The following is a 22,477-nucleotide window of genomic DNA, read 5'->3' on the forward strand; positions in this document are numbered from 1 at the left end:
AGGAGGAAAAAAGATAGTGAAGAATCATTTATATTCAGGAAGAAATATTACATCTTACAATTATATAATAACAGATCTGTGACGATCTCGAAGCATGTATCACACAATACCAACTATCACTGCAAGTTATAGTATGTCTGGAAAAGAAAGGATCATCACTGCTAGTGCCGAGATGTGTTCCTCAAATCTCTTTAACAAGGCTCAGCATTCCTATGATATGACCGTATAAAATTTACCATGCGAGTATCCAGAAATCCCATCAGCACTACGGTTCACTTTGCTAGGTACTACAAAAATTTCTAGATAGGCATTGCTCCACTTGCTAATAAGAGAGAGTGAAAAAGTTTTAAGAATACTTTCACAGCATCGTTACCTGAATTACACTGAGCTAACAAACAGTTATTATGATATTGAAGCCTATATGAGAATGTATATGTACACATCTATATTATATATTATATTTCACACAAGAGTTGATCAATTACTTCCAATTATGTTATTGCACTTGAGAACAAAAAGTGGTTACGTTCAATCATGCTTACCTTGAGGGTCCACTTCCTTAGCTAACTTCAGTGCATCTGAGTTGGCCAGATCGGTGTTAGCTGGAGTCACAGCCAGTATCAGACAGTTTTCTCGAGAGATGAACTGCATTATCATGTCTCTGATCTGCTGCTCAATATCTGGAGGCTGATCCCCTACTGGCACTTTAGTGATTCCCGGCAAATCAATGAGAGTCAGGCTTAATACTATACAGAAAACACAGGATCATAAAACTGGTTAGCACGCAAGACGTGTAAAGAGATCTACGCATCTATGGTTGTAGACAAATTTTAGTCACATAAAAACCCACATAATTACCTTTATAGGTATATAAATATTGTCAATGATTCAAACAAAATGCCTGACAGTCTGAAAAGTACACTTGTTTCCCTGTTGGTCTTTCATCTCTAGATTTATTAGTACTATTTAATATTTTAAACGTTACAACTGGCACAGAATGATACTTATACTAAATATCCTTAGACAAATGAACATGGCTTTCTGAACGTTTTTCACCAACAGGAGCACAAACAACAGATGATTCCCACTACGTCTTTCAAATCAACCCAAAACAGGTTGTTTTTTTTTTTTTTTAAATACAGTCCTACACTGACCATGCTTTCAACAGTCTCTCCAATTAAGAAATTTTTAAAAAAGTCAATAGCTAGCCTAACTTATATAGCAAAATTGTTGTTAAGGGGTTTTGGGGTACGTTGCTGTTTTGTTTTTTTGTTTTTTTTGTTTTTTTTTTTTTTTTTACTCTGTAACTTCTTAAGAAAATTAAGAAACATGAAAAGGTTTATCCATTAAGAAAACCTGTTTTGCTCTGGCATGATTTCCCCAATACAGGCCACAACGCCAACTAGAGGCATCCTAGCTTGTTCAGTCAGTACTGGGGTAACAGGGTATCCTTTAGACAAATGAGAAAAATGCAATTCCTAGAAAGGAAACACCAGAAGTATATTTGGGGTCTGGCTAATACAGACAACAGTTGCTTAACTAAAAGACTGATCCTAATAAAAGAAAGTAAGAGCATTAGATAAGCAATTTTCACTTTCTCCTGGAGTCAGCATGTTCAACAAACAAGATTTGAGGCAGGGCATTTAGTTTAGCTCCTCTCCAGTTGGCTATGTCACATCTGTATAGCAGAGAAGGGCTCAGAGACATATGTTTAGAGCCAAGGCTGCTCACGGTATATCAAAGGGATGTTCAGCATCTCTTTAATTACCTCTCCTCTTATTTTAATCTTTCTGTCCTTTGATTCACAATGAAGACATTAGATGAGGTGGTTAGAAAAATAAAGTGCTTCAGCCAAACATACCACTTTTCTCCTGTATCCAAGACAGATTCAATGCAAAACATTTTCTCTAGATTGCCTTCATTAAATTGGGCAGATGGCAACCAGAGGAACTAACTTTGATCTATAATGGAGGTCTACAACAGAAAGCAGCTTCAAACACCATTATTATCTAAATATATTTTTAGTGACAGCAAACAATAAACATCCAATAGGGCAGGGAGACGTAATGACTTTCTAGATCACTGATCAGGGAATCCATCTGGAGGGTGGCAAAAAGAAGCTTTGCCACTAAGTCTCCCATATCCTATTATTAGTCTTTACTAGTGAGCTACTAACTAATGGTATATGTACTGGGGGAGAGATTGGTTTCATCCTGATGCAAAGTGAGAATACTTTTAAATCATGAGAATATCAAATGGGACAGAGAGTCTGCGTTCTGCCCAGCTCTAGTGGCAACAGCTCTCCACCGTAGACTGGGTTCGTAACACAGGAGAAGTTGAGGATTCTTCCAGATATATATATCCACTTTTCGTTCAACTCAGTCTCAGAAGTTTTTTCATCCCAGAAGACTTCTGATCGAGGAATGAGAACACATACAAAAGGAGATAGGCTAGACAGACAGAGCTAAAAAATACATTACATGACAGAAATATAAAGTAGAATGATTTTACCTACCATGTGGAGAATATATTCTTAAATTAATAGGAATTGAAGAAATGCCTTTGTTCACTCCCGTTATTCTATCTGTTTCTACTTCAATTTCCTGACGAACTTCATCAAAATCAGTAAATTTCCTCCCTTTGCAGTGTAGAAATTCAGCATACTCTGTGAAAAATATCAACAGCAACTCTGTATTTCACAGGCTTATAGGCTTGGACACCCACTTTCAAGCCCCTACTATTCTTCAGATGTGTATGCATAAAAGGATGTCATCATGGATATCAGGAAAGCATTATATATGAGCACATGCTACAGATACCATTGCACAGATGAAAACCAGCCTACAACAAGAAAGGGTTAGTTAAACAGTCAAGTTGACTGGATATGATTTACTGCTTTTTTCTTTAGTATGTCATCTTCTGGAACAACCTGAAAGATTCAAATAGATATTGTTTACATTAATAGAATAAGGAACAGATTGTGAATCAGATTCTGAGTTTTCATCTGATTACATTTGCCTGTAATACATCAATAAATTGAAGAAAAGTAATTCAAGTTCTGTATCATGAAAGATTATTAGCATTTGTTTTCAAAATCTAACAGCCCATGTTACACATGATTTTAACAAAGGAGCTCTGTACGTTTTTACAAGTTCATCATGAAAATAAGATCACTTCAAAACACTGTAATATTTTTAAACACAACTCTTCATTTCCTAAAGACTTCTTGTAGTCTAAATCCAAACCATGCTTAAGAAGTTTGTAAAAGCTTTTATAGATATAGCTGTGATTTTGCTGAAGTGGGAGACCACAATGAATTCCTAAGTCTTCAATATCACGCAACTTGCCCTCTTACCTTAAAAGGGCATCAACCAGGAATCAGGGATAGATACAGTCTCATTTGTTAGACTCGAACTTGACGCTAGGTCCTTGTTTCGACTCTTGAAACCAAATAGTGATACTAATTACTGTATCCTTCTGAATTTCCTGCCCTAGAGGTGCATAACCAAAAGCACATCTCAGGATTTTAAAACTGGAGTTTCTTCCTTCAAACAGGGCAAAACAGAACACAAAAGTTTATCTCACATAGCAAGGCTGTAATCAGAAACAATGACATAAATGGTAATCACAGATATAAGCTCACATCCTGTCCCTTAGACAAGGTCTAAGCAGTAGGACTAGAGAAAGGCTGGACAGAGTTGTGTATGTTCATTTCATCCCACAATCAAGGCCTGATCTCAAGGTTTCATTTAGGTGTTTCTTCCCTAGAAAATGTTTCTCGGTAAAAAGCCCTCAAACATCAGGGCAAAGAGCTTGCTTGGTACTCAAAGAACAGCGGCTTGGGAGACCTGATCTGAGAACATAGATTAATAGAGGGCCTTATGCATCAGTATTGAAGTCTGTTTCCCAAAAGTCACTTTATTACTATTGTTGACAGAGCTGTTAAAAAAAAAAAAGTCAAAACCACACATGAAACCATAATAATATTTAAAGCAAACTGAAAGCCTAAAAAGGAGAGGGACAAGGGAAAAACAACAAACACTGACCTTTCTGCACTACAATACCATAATCCCTCCAGATTCAAAGTGTGAGGGACAGGGAAACCCACCCTTGTTAAGACAAAAATAATACATCTCTTATTTTAAAAATAAGGGACCACCTAACAAAAACTTCAGTCTTACTTTTGACAACTTAGGAATTGCAGAATATCTCATATTCCTTTTTAGCTCTAGCAGCAAAATGACAACGAATGGAGGTTTTGTATGTTTCATTATCAACTGTTTATTAAAAAACCAAGGAATATTCAAATATTTCGAAGTGAAAGATAATATGGTGCACAAAATAAAATATCTCAGTTGCTCTAGCACATTTGAGAATTCACATTTGTAAAATTTGTCATCTCAAAGTTGGGAAATAGCTACCTACTGAAAAAAAGAACCGACAAGTCATTCTTATTTTGTCCCAGTTCTTCACGCACTGCTCCTGGCATTAAATAAAATGCATTCTTCTTAGCTACCTTTTTTTTTCAGTGGTTCATCAGATTTTCTCAGAAAAATATTTCAAAATTCAATAATTAATACTTGGTGTCTAGTTGTAATGAGCTGACTGACTCAGCTGATAGTCAAGGAAGCTTTTCTTTTTCTTCCACTTAACACTCAGTAACAGAAAGTGTCCCTATTTGAAATGGCTTCAAGGTAATTCAAATGAAAGTGTTTACTACTTTTCAGCTGTGTTAATATTTATCAACAGCTCGTTCCTCCCAGTGACATCTGTGGTCCCACTAGTTCTGAAGGAATAGACTTTACAACGGTTCATAACCTGTGGTGCCACGCACAGCCTACGGAATAAAAATTCAAATGAACAAGCAGCGCTTTGTTTTGCTCTTTTCAGCCCTTAGCCTGTCCTTGGCAATGATGCCTTTAGCCAGACTGGATAAGCACATGCTTTAATGCAATCTTCAGTTTTCACCTTTCACACACAGAAGAATACTAGGAAAACCATTTTATTTACATTTTTGTGGAAATGGACATGAAGCCAGACAAGAAAAAGTGATCTTGCCTAATGTATAGTTTTCAGACATGTATTTTCTGTATAAAACTGAAGTTACGTTTAGAGAAAGAACAATTAGATAAAAAATTAAAACATTGTCTTTGCATGTAAAATACCTTCCCCCCCCCCCCCCCCGACTCATTCAAAGCACCTTGGATAACATAGAATGAAAAAGCTACCATAGCATAGTTCTCTTTAGTGCATCCAACCACAAGTGTCATGATAAGTGATTATTTCTCTCTTCGATTTTGATTAAATTAAACAAATCTTGGACATTAGGAAAAATTTCTTTACTGAAAGAGTGGTCAGGCCTTGGAACAGGCTGCCCAGGGAAGTGGTGGAGTCACCATCCCTGGAAGTATTTAAAAGACGTGTAGACGAGGTGCTTAGGGACATGGTGTAGTGGGCATGGTGGTGTTGAGTTGACGGTTGGACTCGATGATCTTAGAGGTCTTTTCCAACCTTAATGATTTTATGATTCTATGAAATAATACAAACAAATGTTATCCTATAACATTTTTTAAAATGCTCCTCATTTTTCCTGTGAGTTATTTCTCCCTATGCTTTTATGTTTAATCTGGCACAATGTTATATTGTTATTAACAATAAATAGCCATTGTTGTTTTCAAACCATTTAAATTCCATACACACTTGAGATCTTTCAAAAATCTGTCTCTAAGCTAAAGAGAGCCAAGTTAGGTACACCATGTGATGAGACACAGAACAGCCCTTAGAAATACGTAAGATAATTTAAAAACCCTTACTGAACCCAAGATAAAAGACACCTATCACACCTTTATTTACAAGCTTGCTACCCTGTAATAAAAAAAAATAAATTAGACTGATATGACGGGGTTTTTTCCCTTGATGAATTTGTATTGGCTGCTATTCATCTCAACTACCTTTCAGATTGTTCGTTAATAACTAACTACAGACTTCTTTTTCCTAAAAGTGAATTTTGACTGATTTGTCTGTCACTTTTCTTTATTATCTTTTTGAAGATGGGCAAATACAGAGCCATTTTCCGGTCTTTCAATAAGGGGATTCCATCTTTCTTGATGTCACTGAGCATCAACCTGGGATCAAGGAAACAAAACCTTCCAGGCAAAACCACTTGTAAAACCAAGTATTTGTGGGTACAATTCATTTGTCCCAACATGAGCTGAAGCCCATACCCTGTTTGAGGGCGCTGATAGGAGAACTGGCTGAGCCCTCAAACCCATGCTGCCAGACCTCAGCTCAGGTTACTCCAAGCACTGTTACCAGCACACACACACAGACAGCAGCAAGGAAGATTTGCAGTTGCAAAGGAAGATTTGCAGTCTCTGCAGCCTCACACTAACAGCTTAAGTTCAGGTTTCAGACCAGCAGTCCTATCCCTCTTCCAGCATACCAGCCCTATTTGGGTGATGAGTCTTTCACTGTCTCAGGAAGGGGTCAACAGTCACTACCATCTTTTCCCCATAGTGGTAGCTTTTGGGGTTCGCACCTCCCACATATTTACTGGTCTCTACAGCATCCCTGTTCGTCATCTGAATGAGCAGCTGCCAGAGAGTGGGATCCAGAAAACGGCAGCCACTGTCTTCCTTTCCCCCTACAAAATGCCCAGTCCCTCCCCTACTATTGGCACTCTGGCACCTTTCTAGTCTCCTTGAAGACCTCCAAATGCTTTCCTGCTGATGAAGTCTCTAAGATCATTTGTGTTAGCTGAAATACCAATCTAAATTCTTTTTATAATTTTTTCATTTTCTGTTAGAGGATTGTTTTTGCCACCAGATGGCAACAAAAGATGGGTATGCTTGAGGAGTAGTCTCACAACAAAAGATACATGCATTAAAGCTCAGCAACTTCAATAGAAGAGAGCATCTGCAAGACTTCAGAAAAAAGTCAGAAGGTCTTTTGAAACTTATGGTGATTTACTTTCCACTTAGTGTTCCAGTTCTAGAACTGGAACAAATGTGGGTATTGTACATATGATTCATTCATCTAAAAATGTCCATCTCAATAATGATTTTTAAAATCTGTTAATCTGCCACTTCTTTAGCAAAGAGACTGAAGCAAGACCATGAAGCAGATCTGAAATTCCTCCAAAAACAGTTATCAAAATAACCCTCCTAGAGCCAAGATATTAACATGTAAATAAAAATAACAGGATTTATATAGCAGGCAATGTATTTTTAACAAACAGAAGACCTACAACAAGGGCTTCACCCAAAACCTAAGCACATTTTTTGTTATCACTGCTGTTTAAAAAACGTATTACTCAGTCTCAAGAAATCTAGATAATTATTTCACTTCCACAGGCAGGAGAAAGCACAGCAAGAGGAAGAAGATTGCTTAAGATTATATAGAACGTGTGGCAACAGAAAAAAAAAAAAAAGAAAAAAAAAAAGAAACACCAACCCACCTCTCAAGACCTCCTCAGGCATTTCAAGTCATTACCTTCCCAAAGCTTACTCAGCAGCACCATTTAAAAGTATCTATTAACTGCTACAAAAAGTATTTAATCTTAACTGATGTATTAGATCAAAGAATCACCAAGCTAGGAAGTATATTGAAAGTTGTGAAACAAAAACTTAGAATGTTTAAGAAATAGGTTTTAACATATAAATTAAGGCATACCAACTCAAAGGAAGAAAAACCCATCAGCTCACTAGCCCTCCTGTAAGAAATTATGGTAACACATGACAAATTGGTACAGGTTAGCATGCTTACTGGCAAAACTTGCAGAGAGAGTTGAAATGGACCTAATGCACCTTACACAGAATTCAGTTATGTCGCTCCAAGACTACTGAACACTACTGCAGCCTTAAAATTCCTATCCCAGGTCAGCTGTGTGCCAACACTTACATCTTAAAGACACATAGAGAAAAATACTTCTAAAAGCACAACTACAGGAATATGTAATGCATTCCTCCTCCTGAAAAGGAATCATGAGTAAGAAAGTGAGAGACCAGCACTCTACACTCACTGGTAATTGCTGAAATACCACAACAGTTTAGCATTTAAAACAAATGCTGCCTGGTGAGAAAGAATGAGCTCCCTTTATCTTACGAAGCAGCAAATACTGAAAGAACCAGCATGTCTTTTGCCTGAATTAAGACATCAGACTCTCACAAAATAAACTGCTCTCACATCCAGCTTCTCACCCAGGAAAAGAGCAGGTGGAATTCCTCCCATGTACATCCTCTGAATGGTTAAGCCAATTTATCACAGCTGTCTTGCCTGCCTTGTAAAACCTGAAGTTCACCATCAGACAGCCTCCCAGCTAACAGCACCCTGTCCACACCTGTGCCTTCTAAAAACTCACTGAATTGCATCTTCCCAGATGGGACTATTTTCTCCAAAACCATTCTCTATTCTGAGCTCCTTCAGGGACTAGCAACAACGAAGGCACAAGAGGCTTGTTAGACCTGACACTAGACATTCCCAACGCTGTGGAATTGCCCGAATGCAGTGACAAGAGAGAACATCAAGCTGCACCTGGACTGTTTAGCATGCTTGATGTCAGATGGGAACTCTTTTTCAGTTGTGACTTCTGGGTGGGAAACAAAGCTGCATTACCAGAATTTAGATCTGTTTATTACAGAACAAAGACTGCATGTTTATTTGGTTCAATTCTCTTTTTCAGCAAGACATCGTATATGCCATTTTTCTTCAGTAGAAGAGGAGCAACTGAACCGAAAACATGAGATGAAGAATAAGAATGAAAAATTGTGACCCTACCTACAGGACTGTCAATGAACTACTTTGGGACAAGTAATGAGTATTAGCCTCTCACTGCAAGAAAAAAGCCACCTTGGAGCCTCAAAATATTTACAAGATGGAGAATTTTTTTCTCCCTCTCTCCTCTAGCCAGTACAGTAGTTTATTGGATACAGGCCACATTAACAATTCAATTTGAAATGCAGCTGGGCAATCCCAAGAGAGACTCAAACTAGGATAATCAAGAACAAGTCAGAGTACTTCAGAGGACTGTAAATTATTTTTAACATCCATATTTTGACTTCTTCTATGCTACTAGGTATTTCTCACATTATCATTATCAAACTCAGAGGAAAATAGTCACAACTACTAAAGACTGTCTTGTTAGATGCAATATTTAATTAAAACCTTTGTCTTTGCCTTGAAGATTTCAGCAGAGTACAGTATTTGCATGACTGTGGAAAAGCAAATGGTGTAAAGCCATTTAGGAATTGCACTGTTCCCACGAAAAAACATTAAAGGAGGTCAAGAGGTCACTACAAAATAGCTTTGTACTAATTACACAAAATTTTTTAGAAAGAGGAAGTAAACAAAACTCTAAAAAAAAATACTCCATGCCTCATGAGATAAATTTCTTAGTATTGAATTGTTTCATGTTACCCCTTGCATATTCGCATTTTTAAAGGGCATAAAGAGACCAGCTCTTCCCAGATGTGTCAGATCTTTCAGATGTTGGAGGGCCCTTGATAACTCCTCACAATCAAATTCCAGGACATGTCCAACCCTAATAATGAGTGGTCAAAGTTTCCTCTTACTTGGGTGTGCAAAAATGCCTCAGCTGCCAATCTTTATGAGTCAAAGTTAATGAGTCAAAGTTAAATGAAGCTTTAACCTCTTGGGTCAATCAAATTCACATTCCAAAAAGACTCTCAGCCAGTTCCAAAATGTTGCTAAAATATCTTGCCCTCATCTCTGCATGCCTGTATGTTACAGTATATAGAAAGTGCCCCCTCCCTCTCAAGGAATACTATAAGATTAAGAATAGTTACTTTAAAAGAATCAAGAAAGATCCTAGGATTAGAGATCAGTTAAGCTTACTACAGCAGCAAGAACCTGATACAGTCCTCTAATTACTTTCTATAACATTTTAGATAATTATGGACTTGATAAAAATCAGTCCAGCATCTGCTTCCTGTAAAAGAACACTGTGCTTCTCTAAGCAGTTTTCTTTATTTTCTTTTTTTTAAATTAGTTCAGAAAGATAAAGGTGGCTTAAAAGATAAAGTTATTTGGAATTTCACCACCAAAAACAACAACAACAGACAAAGTTTAAAGAAAGTAACAAACTAATTAAAGCCTGCATTTTAAAGGTCTTGGCATCTAATCCCAAACAAGAAATACACAGCATTTCCCAAAGGGAGGCATACGTCTCGACATCCAGGAAACATGAAATTAGGCTGAAGCTCAGTTCTCCAGAATTTTTAAAGTTTTTGTTGTGTTATTTAAGTTATAATGAAGAACTACTTTTCAGCAGAGAAGGTACCTATACGAAAACCTACAGGCCCACCTAAAGCTAGTAATACTATGTGAACATATTAATGGGGAAAATACCAGAAAGAGAGAAAAGCCCTTTCATTGCCCCCTTAACCAAGGAACATTGATGATTTTACGAAATAGGGCAATACAGACTAGCTGGGATAAGTTTTGGATGGATGTCTAAGAATAAGTATTCAACCACTTGAGGTTAGAGTGTAAGAGTTTACTTACTAATTCATATGTCCCCGCAGTCTAGTCATTTTGTTAGGAATGCCAGCACAGACCTCAATTCTTTTCTTTCTTCTGCTCTTACATGGTGCTGGGAAAATTAGATGAAGATTCTCCATAGCTAGGCCTTATTCATGCATTTCTGCATGCTCTGTCAGAGATCAAAAGCCAGATATGCAGAAATGGCAAGTGCTCATATCTCCAACTAAAACAAACTTGATCTTTTAATATATATATAAAAACATAGATAAAAAGCACTATAAGCATATTACACCCTTGAAAATCCTAAAGTTTCTAAGCTCAGCGTATAGAAATACTGGATTCCACAGTTTTTCCTTTCTTTTCCACAGTATAAACACCATGGAAAATTTCATAGAGGCACTGAAAATATGAACATGCTTTACAAGCAGTAATTCAGAAAAAAAACTGGAGCCTAGGGAGACTGAAGTCTACCTTCCTGCTAAACAACGAAAAGACCTTTTAGGAAAAAAATGCACACAAAAGCTTAATTACACCTTACACATAGAGACAGACTAAAGTTCTATGGGCAGCTTCAATTTTGTTTCTTCCCCAGTTTCATCATGTTCCATAATTTAAAGAGCACTTTTTATTTTTAAATGCTGTTTTGGATGTTATTTCATTTCTTTTTACTATTTGAAGTAGAAGTCAAGTAAACCAGTGATTTTATTGCTTACATTGGTTTAGAAGTAACAACAAAAAAAAAAATTGAATGATGGAAAACCATAGCTGCTTTTATATATGCTAAGGAACTGAGCTACCCAACAGCAGATTAAGTGCCCCTTGGAAGAGTACGAAGTGGTGAATTCTGGTGAAAGATCTCAATATGTCACATAACTCAGTGGTATACACATACTGTATTTTTATTTTTGACCCGACAAATACACAGAAGCCTTGTTCTTCCCGAGTCTACCTTCTGCTCTACTTAGTGCAGTGAGCCCAACCAAAAAAGACAAGTCACGAAAACAAGCTGTGTGGAATCAAATCTGTGTGCACTGGAGCAAGAGTTAAAGTACAGCAGTTTTGGTGTGTTAACTAATACAACTGCAAAGCTCATCAAGAAATGAATAAATCAAAGCTAATTTCTAAAACACTTTGTATGCAATAACGTTTCTCCACTGCTTCAAGTTTGATCTTGGATTAAATTTACTATGTGCTCTAGGATTTAGATTTTACTGTTTTCCCAGATAGGACAATGAGATTAGTTGATCTTGAGCATACAGTTCTGAAGCAGCGGGCCTTTGTTCCAGGCAGTCCAGCTGCACCTTTCTTCACATTGCTTAAGTTTTTCCTAGGATTTTTTTTCCTTCCTGTACTGCTAAAGTACACCAGCACTTTGTCCAGGCATCAAACCAAAGAGAGAGAGGTTACCTGTTTTGGCAGTGATGAGTTGCAAAACCAATGGTCGTCTTGTTACAATTCCAGAACCTCGTGGAAGAAAATCCCTGGAAACATTAAAAAAATAGTTACTATCCAGAAAGCACTGTCCAGTTACATAAGATATTGGACTAATTTGGAACCTCCTCTATACCTTCAGCTGCAATGAAAATGGAAAGTTGGTGGGGACAGATTTACATGAAACACTAGTATAAAGTAGGGCTATTAATTTTGGTTCGAGATAGCAGTAGGTCATTAGACAAATAAGTACTAAAACTAAATTACTGTCTCGAGGCATTACCAATTCTCTTTCTTCATGACCACATATAGCATTTCAAAACTCACCTTGCATAGTAAAAGTACGTGAAGCCATGCCCACATTTATCGGGCTCTCTAAAGAAATGTGTCCTCACCCTATACTTGATTTGAAGAGGATATGGGCATACAAATACACGCACTCACACACCACACCAAAGCTCTGGCCAAACCAAATTGCCAGCACTCTGCACCTACTCTTTCACACACTTAACTTCTGCCAGTTCAAATCCCCGAATAACTTTTCCAGCAACACATCCGTCCAGAAATTTTTGAGTGAAAGCTGAACACTAGAAGTACTCTGGGACAGCAGGAGGGAGTGCCCTTGGACGAGAAAGCAAGCAATGAAGCAAAGACAGCAACTCTGTCATATCATTATGCATCCCCACGATCCTTTCCCCGCCTCCAAAGACAGGGAGGCTCCCTATGAACTGAAATCCTACAAAAACTTTGAACCAATTGTTAGTTGCAAAACCAATGATCAGAAACCCAAAGCAAAATAATAGACTTTTTTTCCCCAGGGTCTTCCCCAGTTGCCATACCTATTAAACTCTTACAACCCTTGAGATGAGGTTCAGTGAGGGGCTTTGAAGAGTGCTCCCTTCAAATAAGCATCTTCAGAGGAATAAAATTCAGAGGTATACAGACAGTTTCACAATCAGCTTAAGCTCATTGAAATCCCCTCCTTTTTCCTGCCTTAGCAGGGATGATGAATCACCTTCTTGCCTGCCTTAGGAGCACTGCTAACTCACCTCTCCGGCTCAGGTAAAAAGCAATGCAGCAAATGGTTAGGGCACGAATTTTCCGTCAAATTGCAGAGCTGATCTGGGTGACTGTGTTGTCACATATGCTAGTGCCAGTACGAAGGGTGAGGGAGGAATGTGCGGTGCGTTTGGGAGGGGTGGGGAGAAGGACAAAAGTGTCAAAGGAAGAAAAATACAGCCCTGTCAGCCCTGTAGACAGAACTGCTTAGATGGGTCTGCTCAAACCACTTGAGAAACCACATCTTTCCTATAATCACTGCATATCTTCATACTGACCTTGTGCTACTTAATGGATGCCTGATTTTAGCAGTTCTTTAAGGCAGCACACAAACATACAAGGTTTAAAACAAGCCTAGAGGGTACATCTATGAAAAATAACACACACAAATATTTCATCAAACTTCAGGATATTATTTGTGCAAATCAGAGGATATTAGGTCTGAGGAGTCCCAGGTCAAAACAGGCCTAGGAATGCAACAACAGTGAACCTCTTTCCACAAGCACCAACAAGGTAACAAAGGTTTGGCAGCCTGCAGAAGAGAAATATGGCAACTCTACCCATGATACAAGCTCTGAAGATTTTATTCCCAACCTAACATCTAGACATAAAAGAATAAAAATTAAAAAATCACATAAGCAAGCAGTTCTAAGGCTCTGAGGAACAAGACTGGCTGTCAGCTGTGCCCCACACCACTTTAGAAGTCACCAGCATTTTGAATGACACGATGTTAATTTCTAGATAAAAGTCTCACTTTCTCAGTGCCTGTTAATGTGTGCTTACAGTGTGATTACTCTGCAAACTAAAGCTAAAGCACACCATAAAAGGAGAGGCTGTTCAAACACAAGCTAGCTCATTAACTTCTGTACTCAAATACAGATCTGCAGGCAAAAGTACAATTAATTAGGAATTCAAGTAACCTCTAAAACAAAGATAATGCAAAAACATCACGCATACTGATTTATATCTGCTGAGATGTTTTACAACACTTGAGACAGCAACAGCATACAAGAACTAGCTTAGAGAGATGCTAAAGGCCTTCAAAGGTCAATCACAATTTCAATACCTACCAATGAAGAGAAACCTGTCTCTCAGTGAAGTGACATCTACTGATATTTTCTCATGGGGAAGAGGAGAAAATTTTTAGAGAAACATATTTATTTCTCTGTATGCACTGAAATGACAGTAGCCCAGGATGTAGAAAACACCTATTGAGATCACAGTTTCATACTTTGATTTTCAAGCATTTCAGATCTTATTTAAAAAAAAAAAAAAATCATTTTTCCATCAAGAAGCTAAAAGGAATAGCCATTCAGGACAAACTGATCACACACAGCAAACTAAGGTCCTCTACAGCACCACATGAGACAGTAAAATCCTTCTTCAGGGAGTCAAAGGCTGAAAAGACTTACTGATTTTCTGCGTCAGACTAAGTACATTCAGAGATAAAGAACACCGCATTAGTGCAACTCCTCGTTATACAACACTGACCTTCCCTCAACAGCAAAATTAGAAAGAAATGTACAACAACAATTTTCCTTCAGAATGTTCTCTTAACATGTCCAAAATAGATGGCATTTGATAACCCACTCTAACAAATTGAACTTGTTGTCAAAAATCCCATCGTCTGTTCAAGCAAGCATCAGCAGAGAGAGGGTCCTGCTTGGTGAGACGGTGTGCTGTGTTGATCAACCAGCTAAACAGTGTGCAGCAGAAGGACATAAGGCTTCTGCTTCAGACGTACAGTATAAAGAGGAAAAAATGACAAAGAATGAGGATAAGAAGAGGTTCATGGGGAGAGTTCAGGAGAAAACTTCCCCCCCCCCCCCCCTTAACTGCCGAATGTGTGTTTTACCTCTGAAAGAAACATCGACCTCAATTAATAAATCTGCCCTCACAGGGACAGGGAATTTTTTTTTTTTTAAAAACATTTGAAATTTCAGCTTCAGTCACAAGGCAATGGCATCTGTACACTTTCTCTGCACAGCCCAAATCAGATGTTACAAATGAATACCTAAACTCTACTTCTAGAAAAAGACTGTTCTTTAAACACACACAGAAGTGTAAGTCAAATCTGAGAGATAACTTGCACTTTTTTTAGGAAAAGCAACATAGTACCACATTACAATTCTAGCAGCAAGGGAATCAGATTAAATACTGTACAACTGCTTCTGCAGAAATGCCTACACAAAACAGGATGCAGGTCTTCTGCTCCCCGTGATATGGAAAGCTTTCCACACAGGATTTGTTAGTGGTGCTGAAAAAAAACCCCAGTGTATAAGGAATGGTCCCACACCCTCATTTTTCCCTAAAACATCTGCCTAAATAAAATGTTTCTTAAAAGAAGAAGGGGGGGGGGCGGGGGGGGGGGGGCGGGGAAGGTTCAGCAGCAAGAAATATAATAGGACTGAACACAGCTTAGTTACAAAGGTTCCTTCTGACCAAAAAAGGATGATGCCCCTCAATGTCCTGGTGGCACACTTAACATTCTTTGAGATAGCTGCTTTTCCAAACCTTTTGGTCAGTGTGTACAAATACGTCTAGTAAGAGTTGGGAGAAATCACATCAGAGTTGAAGCAGCTGCAAAGAAATCCATCTAGAAAAAAGGACATGCTTGAGAATTTGTGCACAAAGACAAGGGAGAGAAAAGGCTGTCTTCTGCGGTGGGGGGAGTGAGCCTGTGAGTACCTGTGTACACAACTGCAAGACGACTCAACAATAACATGGCGCAGGAAACAAGAATGAAACACACTGCAAGAATAAAGCTGGGAATGAAAGATATGCTCCTTTAAAAGGCATGCATCCTACATTAAGAAGCAAACTACCTTTACATCTTTATTCTCAGAATATTTTCAGCAAAAGGTACTCTGCTGACGACAGCTATACTAGCTCAGCAGCAATGCTGCTGTGACATGACAGTTTGGAGACTGGCAGCAAAGCCTGTCCAGTGTTGCCTAGCCAGTACTGAATATATCAAATGCAAATAAGATGCAAGATGCCAGGTCTTCCAGAACATCACTTCAATAACTCTTCAACCTTAGAATGCATTCATCTGTTAGAGTACCATTAAATATTTTCAAGAGCAAAATATTTTCAGGGCCAAATAATTTTTACCTTGAGAACTACAAAATTACTCATGTCTTACTGCACAACATAAACTATACTGTCTTCGCTCTCTAATACAGCTCATTTCCAGTCTCTGAGATCTGGACAAGTATATCTACTAAAACATTTGTTTAATGTGTAAAGGTAACAGATACTAGTTTGAATTTGACTTTCGAAAACCCAGGTCTCAAAAACGAATGTCACAGGGTGGTGACAGAAGTTATCAATGGCCATACCAACACCTTATCGGTTTATAATAACAAGACAGTTAGGGGTCTGATCTTTGCTACAGTAGACAACTTTACTGTAAGTAAAAAAAAAAAAGTTCATGTCTCTGTATGTTGTTTTTCCTTTATCATACCCACCCTCTCTGACTGATGCTTAGAAAGCAAATAAGCTGAAAAAGTAATTAGACAAATCATTAATGGGAAGAGTCCCATGGAAGAGATGGGAACACCCTTTCAAATTTCAGAAAGGGCAGAAACCATAGTGAAATGCTGAAAAGCAAACTACACAGGAGCTCCTTCAGTGAGGTTGTCTAATTATAATGCAGGACTATAGCTTACAAAGAAAAGAACACATATCAAACAACAAAATATAAACATAATGTGTTCCAAGGGGATTTCCAGGTAGAGGAAGAGGAGTTTTCATTTAGGAGTTCTCTAGCACACTAGCAGTATTTATTATGTTAAAAAAAGAAAAAAAAAAAAAAGACAAACCAGAAGAATCTGCAGTTTGTGTGAAGAGCGGTGATGCATCACCACTTAGAACTTAATCATGGTTTCAAAAGAGTAACATAAATCTGCTTTACTTTGCCAGTACAGTACTGAGAAATGTTCTGCACTTTGATCAGCTACATGGTCAGTATTATGCAGGATAAATGGTGATTAATTTACAGTAGTACCAACGTAATTAATTCACATAAAACATAGGGGCAATCCAGGAAATCAAATAATGGAGGAAAATGTCAATGATTACACAGTAATTGCATTAATTAAAGAGCTAGGAACAAGTAAAACTTATAGTGATGAATTGTCAAAAAAATCAGAAGTCCCTCCAAAGAAAAAGCCTCCACAGTTTTCACAAAAGGTAGAAACAAGCCAGGCTCAGGACAAGAGCCATGATTCTCTTACAGAAGAGCACAAACGACCCATCTAAATCTCATTTTGCCAAACAACATTGGTAATGTTACTTATAAAAGTTTTTCCACTAACCTTCCCTCAAATGCAGAAAGGTCATATTCCATGGACTGCTCATATGAACAACACTACTGTGGTAGCATTCCACACAGGCCTTTATTCCCAAGATTTGCCAAGGACTGCAGCGCAGCTTCAATTGCAATAGGAAGCAATTATGCCAAAAGTCAACAGTTTTCTTGGGCTTTTTTCCAACACAGTGTTTATTGTTTTATACAACTCCAGCCTGGCACACCAGGAGCACTTGTAGCTCATACTGGCTGCTGAATGGCCGTATCTTGTGCAAAAGAACACACTGTTTCACAGTGAACACCTACACATGCCTATACAGCCAAGCATCTCCCAGTTCTGTGGCAAGTATACACTGTACAGAAGGACTACAAAAGGCTTTAATTTTTCTTGCATTTATCATATTTAGCCTCAAAACAAAGTGCTACAAAAGAACAAAACAGGGAAAAGCACGGTCCAGTGTAAGCCTACAGAAGAGAGCCATTAATAATTACTAACTTCTTTCCACAGGTTCACTTTCTAAAACCCATAAACCAAACCCAGTTAATTTATAACTAAAGATCTCTTAAAGCTAAAAATATACATCTGAAGACCTATTTTGGCAGACATGTTCTTTCTATCTCACCTGCTCTTGCTCCTGTGCTCACCAACACCACAGAGGACCCAGCAGTAGATCCTTCACACACTTTTGTCATTACAAAGCAAGGTATGTCCAAGCGATGGGAAGTGTACTTTGCATTTAAGCAGAGGCTTTCTTAGGAATTAAATTCGTAATGTCAAGTGAAGTACTTTCTCAGAGGAGGTCTGTCATCACTGACACTAGACTTCATTGTATTTATTCTTCCTTAGTGGCTTTGGAAGCACAATTCCTCTACCCTCCAAGTGACAGTACAATGATAACCCCGGGACACGTTTTCAAGAAGTCACAACAGCTTTAAGGCACTACCTCTGTTGTGCTTTGATGTTCTCAAACACATACCATTTTTTTTTCAGTAATAAGTACATCACTTTCCACATCCCACTGATATTTGGCTATATATGCTCTTCCTCATTAGCTCAAAGTACAGAGACCAATTCTTATTATCAGTCACCACTTGATCCCTCACCTCCTTTCATTAGTTACAGAAGAGTAAACACTTTTTGTTTTGGCACAATGTCTGTCAATCAAGAGAGTCTCCTACAGCTTTGTTCAATGGCTACAAAATCTCAGCCTAACATAATGGGGCTTACATGAAGATGTACAAAATAATTAATCTTCTTTATTGAAGACCAATGATACCTATCTTAATTAGGCCTACTAGGCAAGCTAAATGCATTAAGAGGCTATGGATTTTTAGTGATCTCAGATATATTAGCTCCTAAAGCTCAATACCAGTCTTTCCAGGTTTTTTTGTAAAACCACACAGCATAGATGCTGGCATCCTTATCACGATACTTAGTGCTTCGTTCAAGTTCTCTAATGAAGTTTGGTCTCAATTTGCAGTAACCATTCTTTCAAGGTAAATCTTCCTTCAACTGAGAGATCATTTTAATAAACCTGCTGAATCAAAACAGGAGTAGTAACTACACATTGCAGCCCATGCAGTTTGGGCATGTCTTTAGGGGTTAGAAACTGAATATCCAGACGTCCTAGGGCTGTTAACTATCTCTTCTTTCAAGCAAAGTGGATAAACTTGGTGTCCTTGAGAAGCCATTTTCCAACCCAGTGGTGTCCTTCATCACCATTGCTGAACTACTGGAACCGAACAGCCAAAGCAGGGACCCCACCCCCCCCTCAGTTATCCTATCCATCACTTTCAGGTAAGCACACAAGTTGAATTAAGAATAATAAAAAAAAAAAAATCTTGAAACTCTTACACAGCACTACAACCTAGCAGCCTAAAATGCCTCTTTGGGTCTCCCTTCCCCCACTCCTTTATAGAGGTGAGATCAACTATACAAAAATCCAGAGGGGAATGGTACGAAAAATCCACCCAAGCAGACCTAACCATGGGAATATGGTGAGCGTTGACTTTGAAGGTGAGAAATAAGGTTTTCTTGAAAAGCCTTTGAAGAACTTCAAATAAGACGGCAAGGGATTTCAGTCACACTAGCTGGGCACCTTCATAACAACTAAGTTCGGTGACAATGCTTAGGCACCACTAAGGCAAGAAAGCAACGCTTGAGATTTCCTCTTTGTGCAGAAAACTGGAGACAGAGCAGGCTTAAAAAACACTGTCATTATAATTCCCGTGTATCTGATGCTTTCTTTAAGTAGCAGCAGCATTTCTGCTCAACAAGCAGCCAGAAATTATTACATCTCCCCCATTAAAGTAAACATTACATGGCTACGAGAAAGTCAGTGCCAAAAATTACTCTAGTCCCAGCGGTGAAGTCTTCCATTAAACATGACTGGAGTCAACAGGTTCTCCAAAGTAGAAACCTTTCAACAGCAGTGTAAGACGACACAGACCATTATTAGTACCCCAAATCTAATGTCATATTTTGACAGCAGTGAGAGTACCTCATACTGCATTTCTGCACAGAAAAAGGCAGCCTGTTCACTGAAGCAAGGAAAGAAAATGCACTTCCTAGTATTAAACAAAAAAAAACTTTCACATGATAGAAAGTTTTAAAGTCTCAATAATATTTATAGGACTGAAAACTTGCCATACACAGCTATGAAAACTTCCCAGGCAAAAACACCAAAGTGGTAGGATGAACAGTGCTCTGTTTGCAGTGATTATGCTCGGGCTGTAGGCTTGCTGTATTAACAGATCAGGAAGCTGCCAATGTGCAATCTCGTCGGCAAGCCACTGTATGCACGAGGCATCTGTCCTCCCTGGCAGGCATCCAAAACTTTGCTGCATCATCCTAATTCCATTTGTGAAAATGCCCTTTTTCCTCTGTCTCTTTTAAGATTTTACAAAAGCTTCTGCTATTTCCTGCCCAGTGGTGCTCTCCATCAGTTCCAAGAGGGTGGGAGGGGAAAAAACCACAAAACACAAAGCCCCCCCAACAATTCTCAGAATTTTTGTGTGGAAAAGAATAAAGCAGACTTTGCAGGACAACTGTATTCTCCCTAATCAGATATGTTTCCTCTTAGGAAAGGACTAATTTGCATAGCATGTTGGTGCATAAAAACCCATCCATTCTCAGGATGAATACTAATGCAGCAAGATTTTGTATCTCAATACAAGAAATTAACAATAAAAATTTTTACTCAAATCTTTTCTAAAGAAACAGTGTTAATAGTATTTGGTAGCTGTAAGAGAGAAAAAACCCCAACTTCTATTTAGAACAATAACAACAATTTAAAGTGAGTTAAAAAGTTTTCCTCTATCATATAATCAGATATAAACAGAAAAAAAAATTCTGATTGCAAGGATCAGAAAGAAAACAACATGTCCCCAACACTGCAGGCATATCTGCTATATGAAGCTAACTGCTATATAATTACTTGCATTTAGCAAATAATTCACCTCTGGATACTCCGTCATGACAAAACTTTTAGCTATTGCAAATTTCAGTGCTGTCATCAAAAACCGTGACAAAATAAGCTCCTTGCCCTTCTTCCCAAATCACAGTCCTGAACTCAGATCCATCAATACAGACTTTTTAAACAGTGGTATAGCATAAAATCAGCTATGCCACGTGTAGTAAAGTCCAAAAAACCTTGCCTCTTCAAAAGCATTGTGAAAATACATTTATCTCTTTTGTGGTGGACAAGCCATCAAACTGTACGGTTACCTTTCTTGGTACAATACAAGCCATTTCAGATTATCTTGCAGAGCTGGAACGTAATTGGATTCAGTTCTTCCACTCCCTCCGGAATGTATACACAATGGGAATTGCAGTATAAAGACAGCCTGAATTTATAGACAGAAAGACAACTACAGAAGGAAGAAGAAAAGGGGGATGTTTCCAAAACAAGTGATCCAAGTCTCTCAAACAACTTCTCTTCTCTGGCCATTTTATCCTTTTTTACCTGCCCATTTATCCTGCTTTGAGCCTGTAGCATGTGCAAATGAATATATTGTCCATGATAATGTAAAGTCTGTTTAGCTAAATATTGAAATTTAATATCAGCCATGATCTCCCATCTCTCTGCTCACCAGAAACTGAATTATTACCACGAGAAACTTTTGTACTAAAGTCTGACCAAAACAGTGTTTATGCTGCTACTTCCCAGAACACTAACAAAGTCGTAATGCTGGAGGTCTCAGCCCAGACTCCTAAGGCTTTCCAGCCTATTTCCCAGATCTGACTGACATTGGGGATCTTCTGTCAACATTTTTTTAACACCTGAAAAAACTAACAGGTGAGCACGCAAAGGCGCAACACTGCCTGTGATGGATTATGCTAAAATTTCTTCAGCAGCTTCCAGCTTGGCTGCTGAATAGATCTGGAACATAGCCCATTTCATCCACTGTCATGCAGCAGAGGCTAAAGATGTCTTACAGTTGTTCTCGTGTTTGCCACGCAGAGCCCTGCCTATTCTCTGCAGGTGAGTTACACACAGACCATTTTAGAGCATCCTTTATAGCTAAGCACCACTGAATATATGTGTACATTTTTAGGCATCTGCACTGTACATAGTAAACAAAGTACCAAGTGCTTAAGGTTAATCTAGCTTTGATTGTATAATCTGAGGATGGAAACCTGTATTACAGCAAATAGTAAATCTCCCACATATCTGAAGAATGAAATCTCGGTGATTTTGCAGGGGAAGTAGAATGCAGAAATACTGTGCTAGGTATTGAATTAAAAGCATAACTTCTACATACAAATTATAAAAGCTGACATTATCGCTAGACACTTCGGTTGAAAACCTCTCTTATCTACAGCTACAGTCTCCTTTGCATCCCAGAGGCTATCACAGACAACAGTACTTGGCAGTACATCAAAGCCAGCATGCAGTTAAATGGGATTTTGCTCCTCTCTAGTTCAATAATGCTGCCTTGTTCATCTCAGTGCAACTTGCTGAAGAAAAAGATGCAAGGTCACAGTTAAATAACGCTTATTTCCTGTTCTCAGCATATTTACACTACAGGCTTTACACTGCAGACATACAGCATTAAAGGATTCCCAGTAACCCGTTACACACGAGCACAGCAAACAAGGGGAGTTCACAGGCTTCTATTTACTAGGCGGCCTTATTTTGAAATGCACGGGTTAAAGAAAAAAAAAAACAACAC

The 22,477-nt window shown here is 38.3% G+C and overlaps 1 protein-coding gene across 1 annotated transcript in view; it reads right to left on the reverse strand.

Annotated features, from left to right (window-relative positions):
• Window positions 1-22,477, reverse strand: part of DNM3 (dynamin 3) — a 183,096-nt gene that overhangs the window by 153,919 nt on the left and 6,700 nt on the right. The window contains exons 3-5 of the mRNA XM_075156733.1: window positions 11,908-11,981; window positions 2,516-2,665; window positions 543-746 (exon numbers count right to left, since the gene is read on the reverse strand). Of these exons, the coding sequence (XP_075012834.1) occupies window positions 543-746; window positions 2,516-2,665; window positions 11,908-11,981 (428 nt within the window). The remainder of the gene's footprint in view (window positions 1-542; window positions 747-2,515; window positions 2,666-11,907; window positions 11,982-22,477) is intronic.

This window comes from Calonectris borealis, chromosome 8 (assembly GCF_964195595.1).
Source record: "Calonectris borealis chromosome 8, bCalBor7.hap1.2, whole genome shotgun sequence".
NCBI lineage: Eukaryota > Metazoa > Chordata > Aves > Procellariiformes > Procellariidae > Calonectris > Calonectris borealis.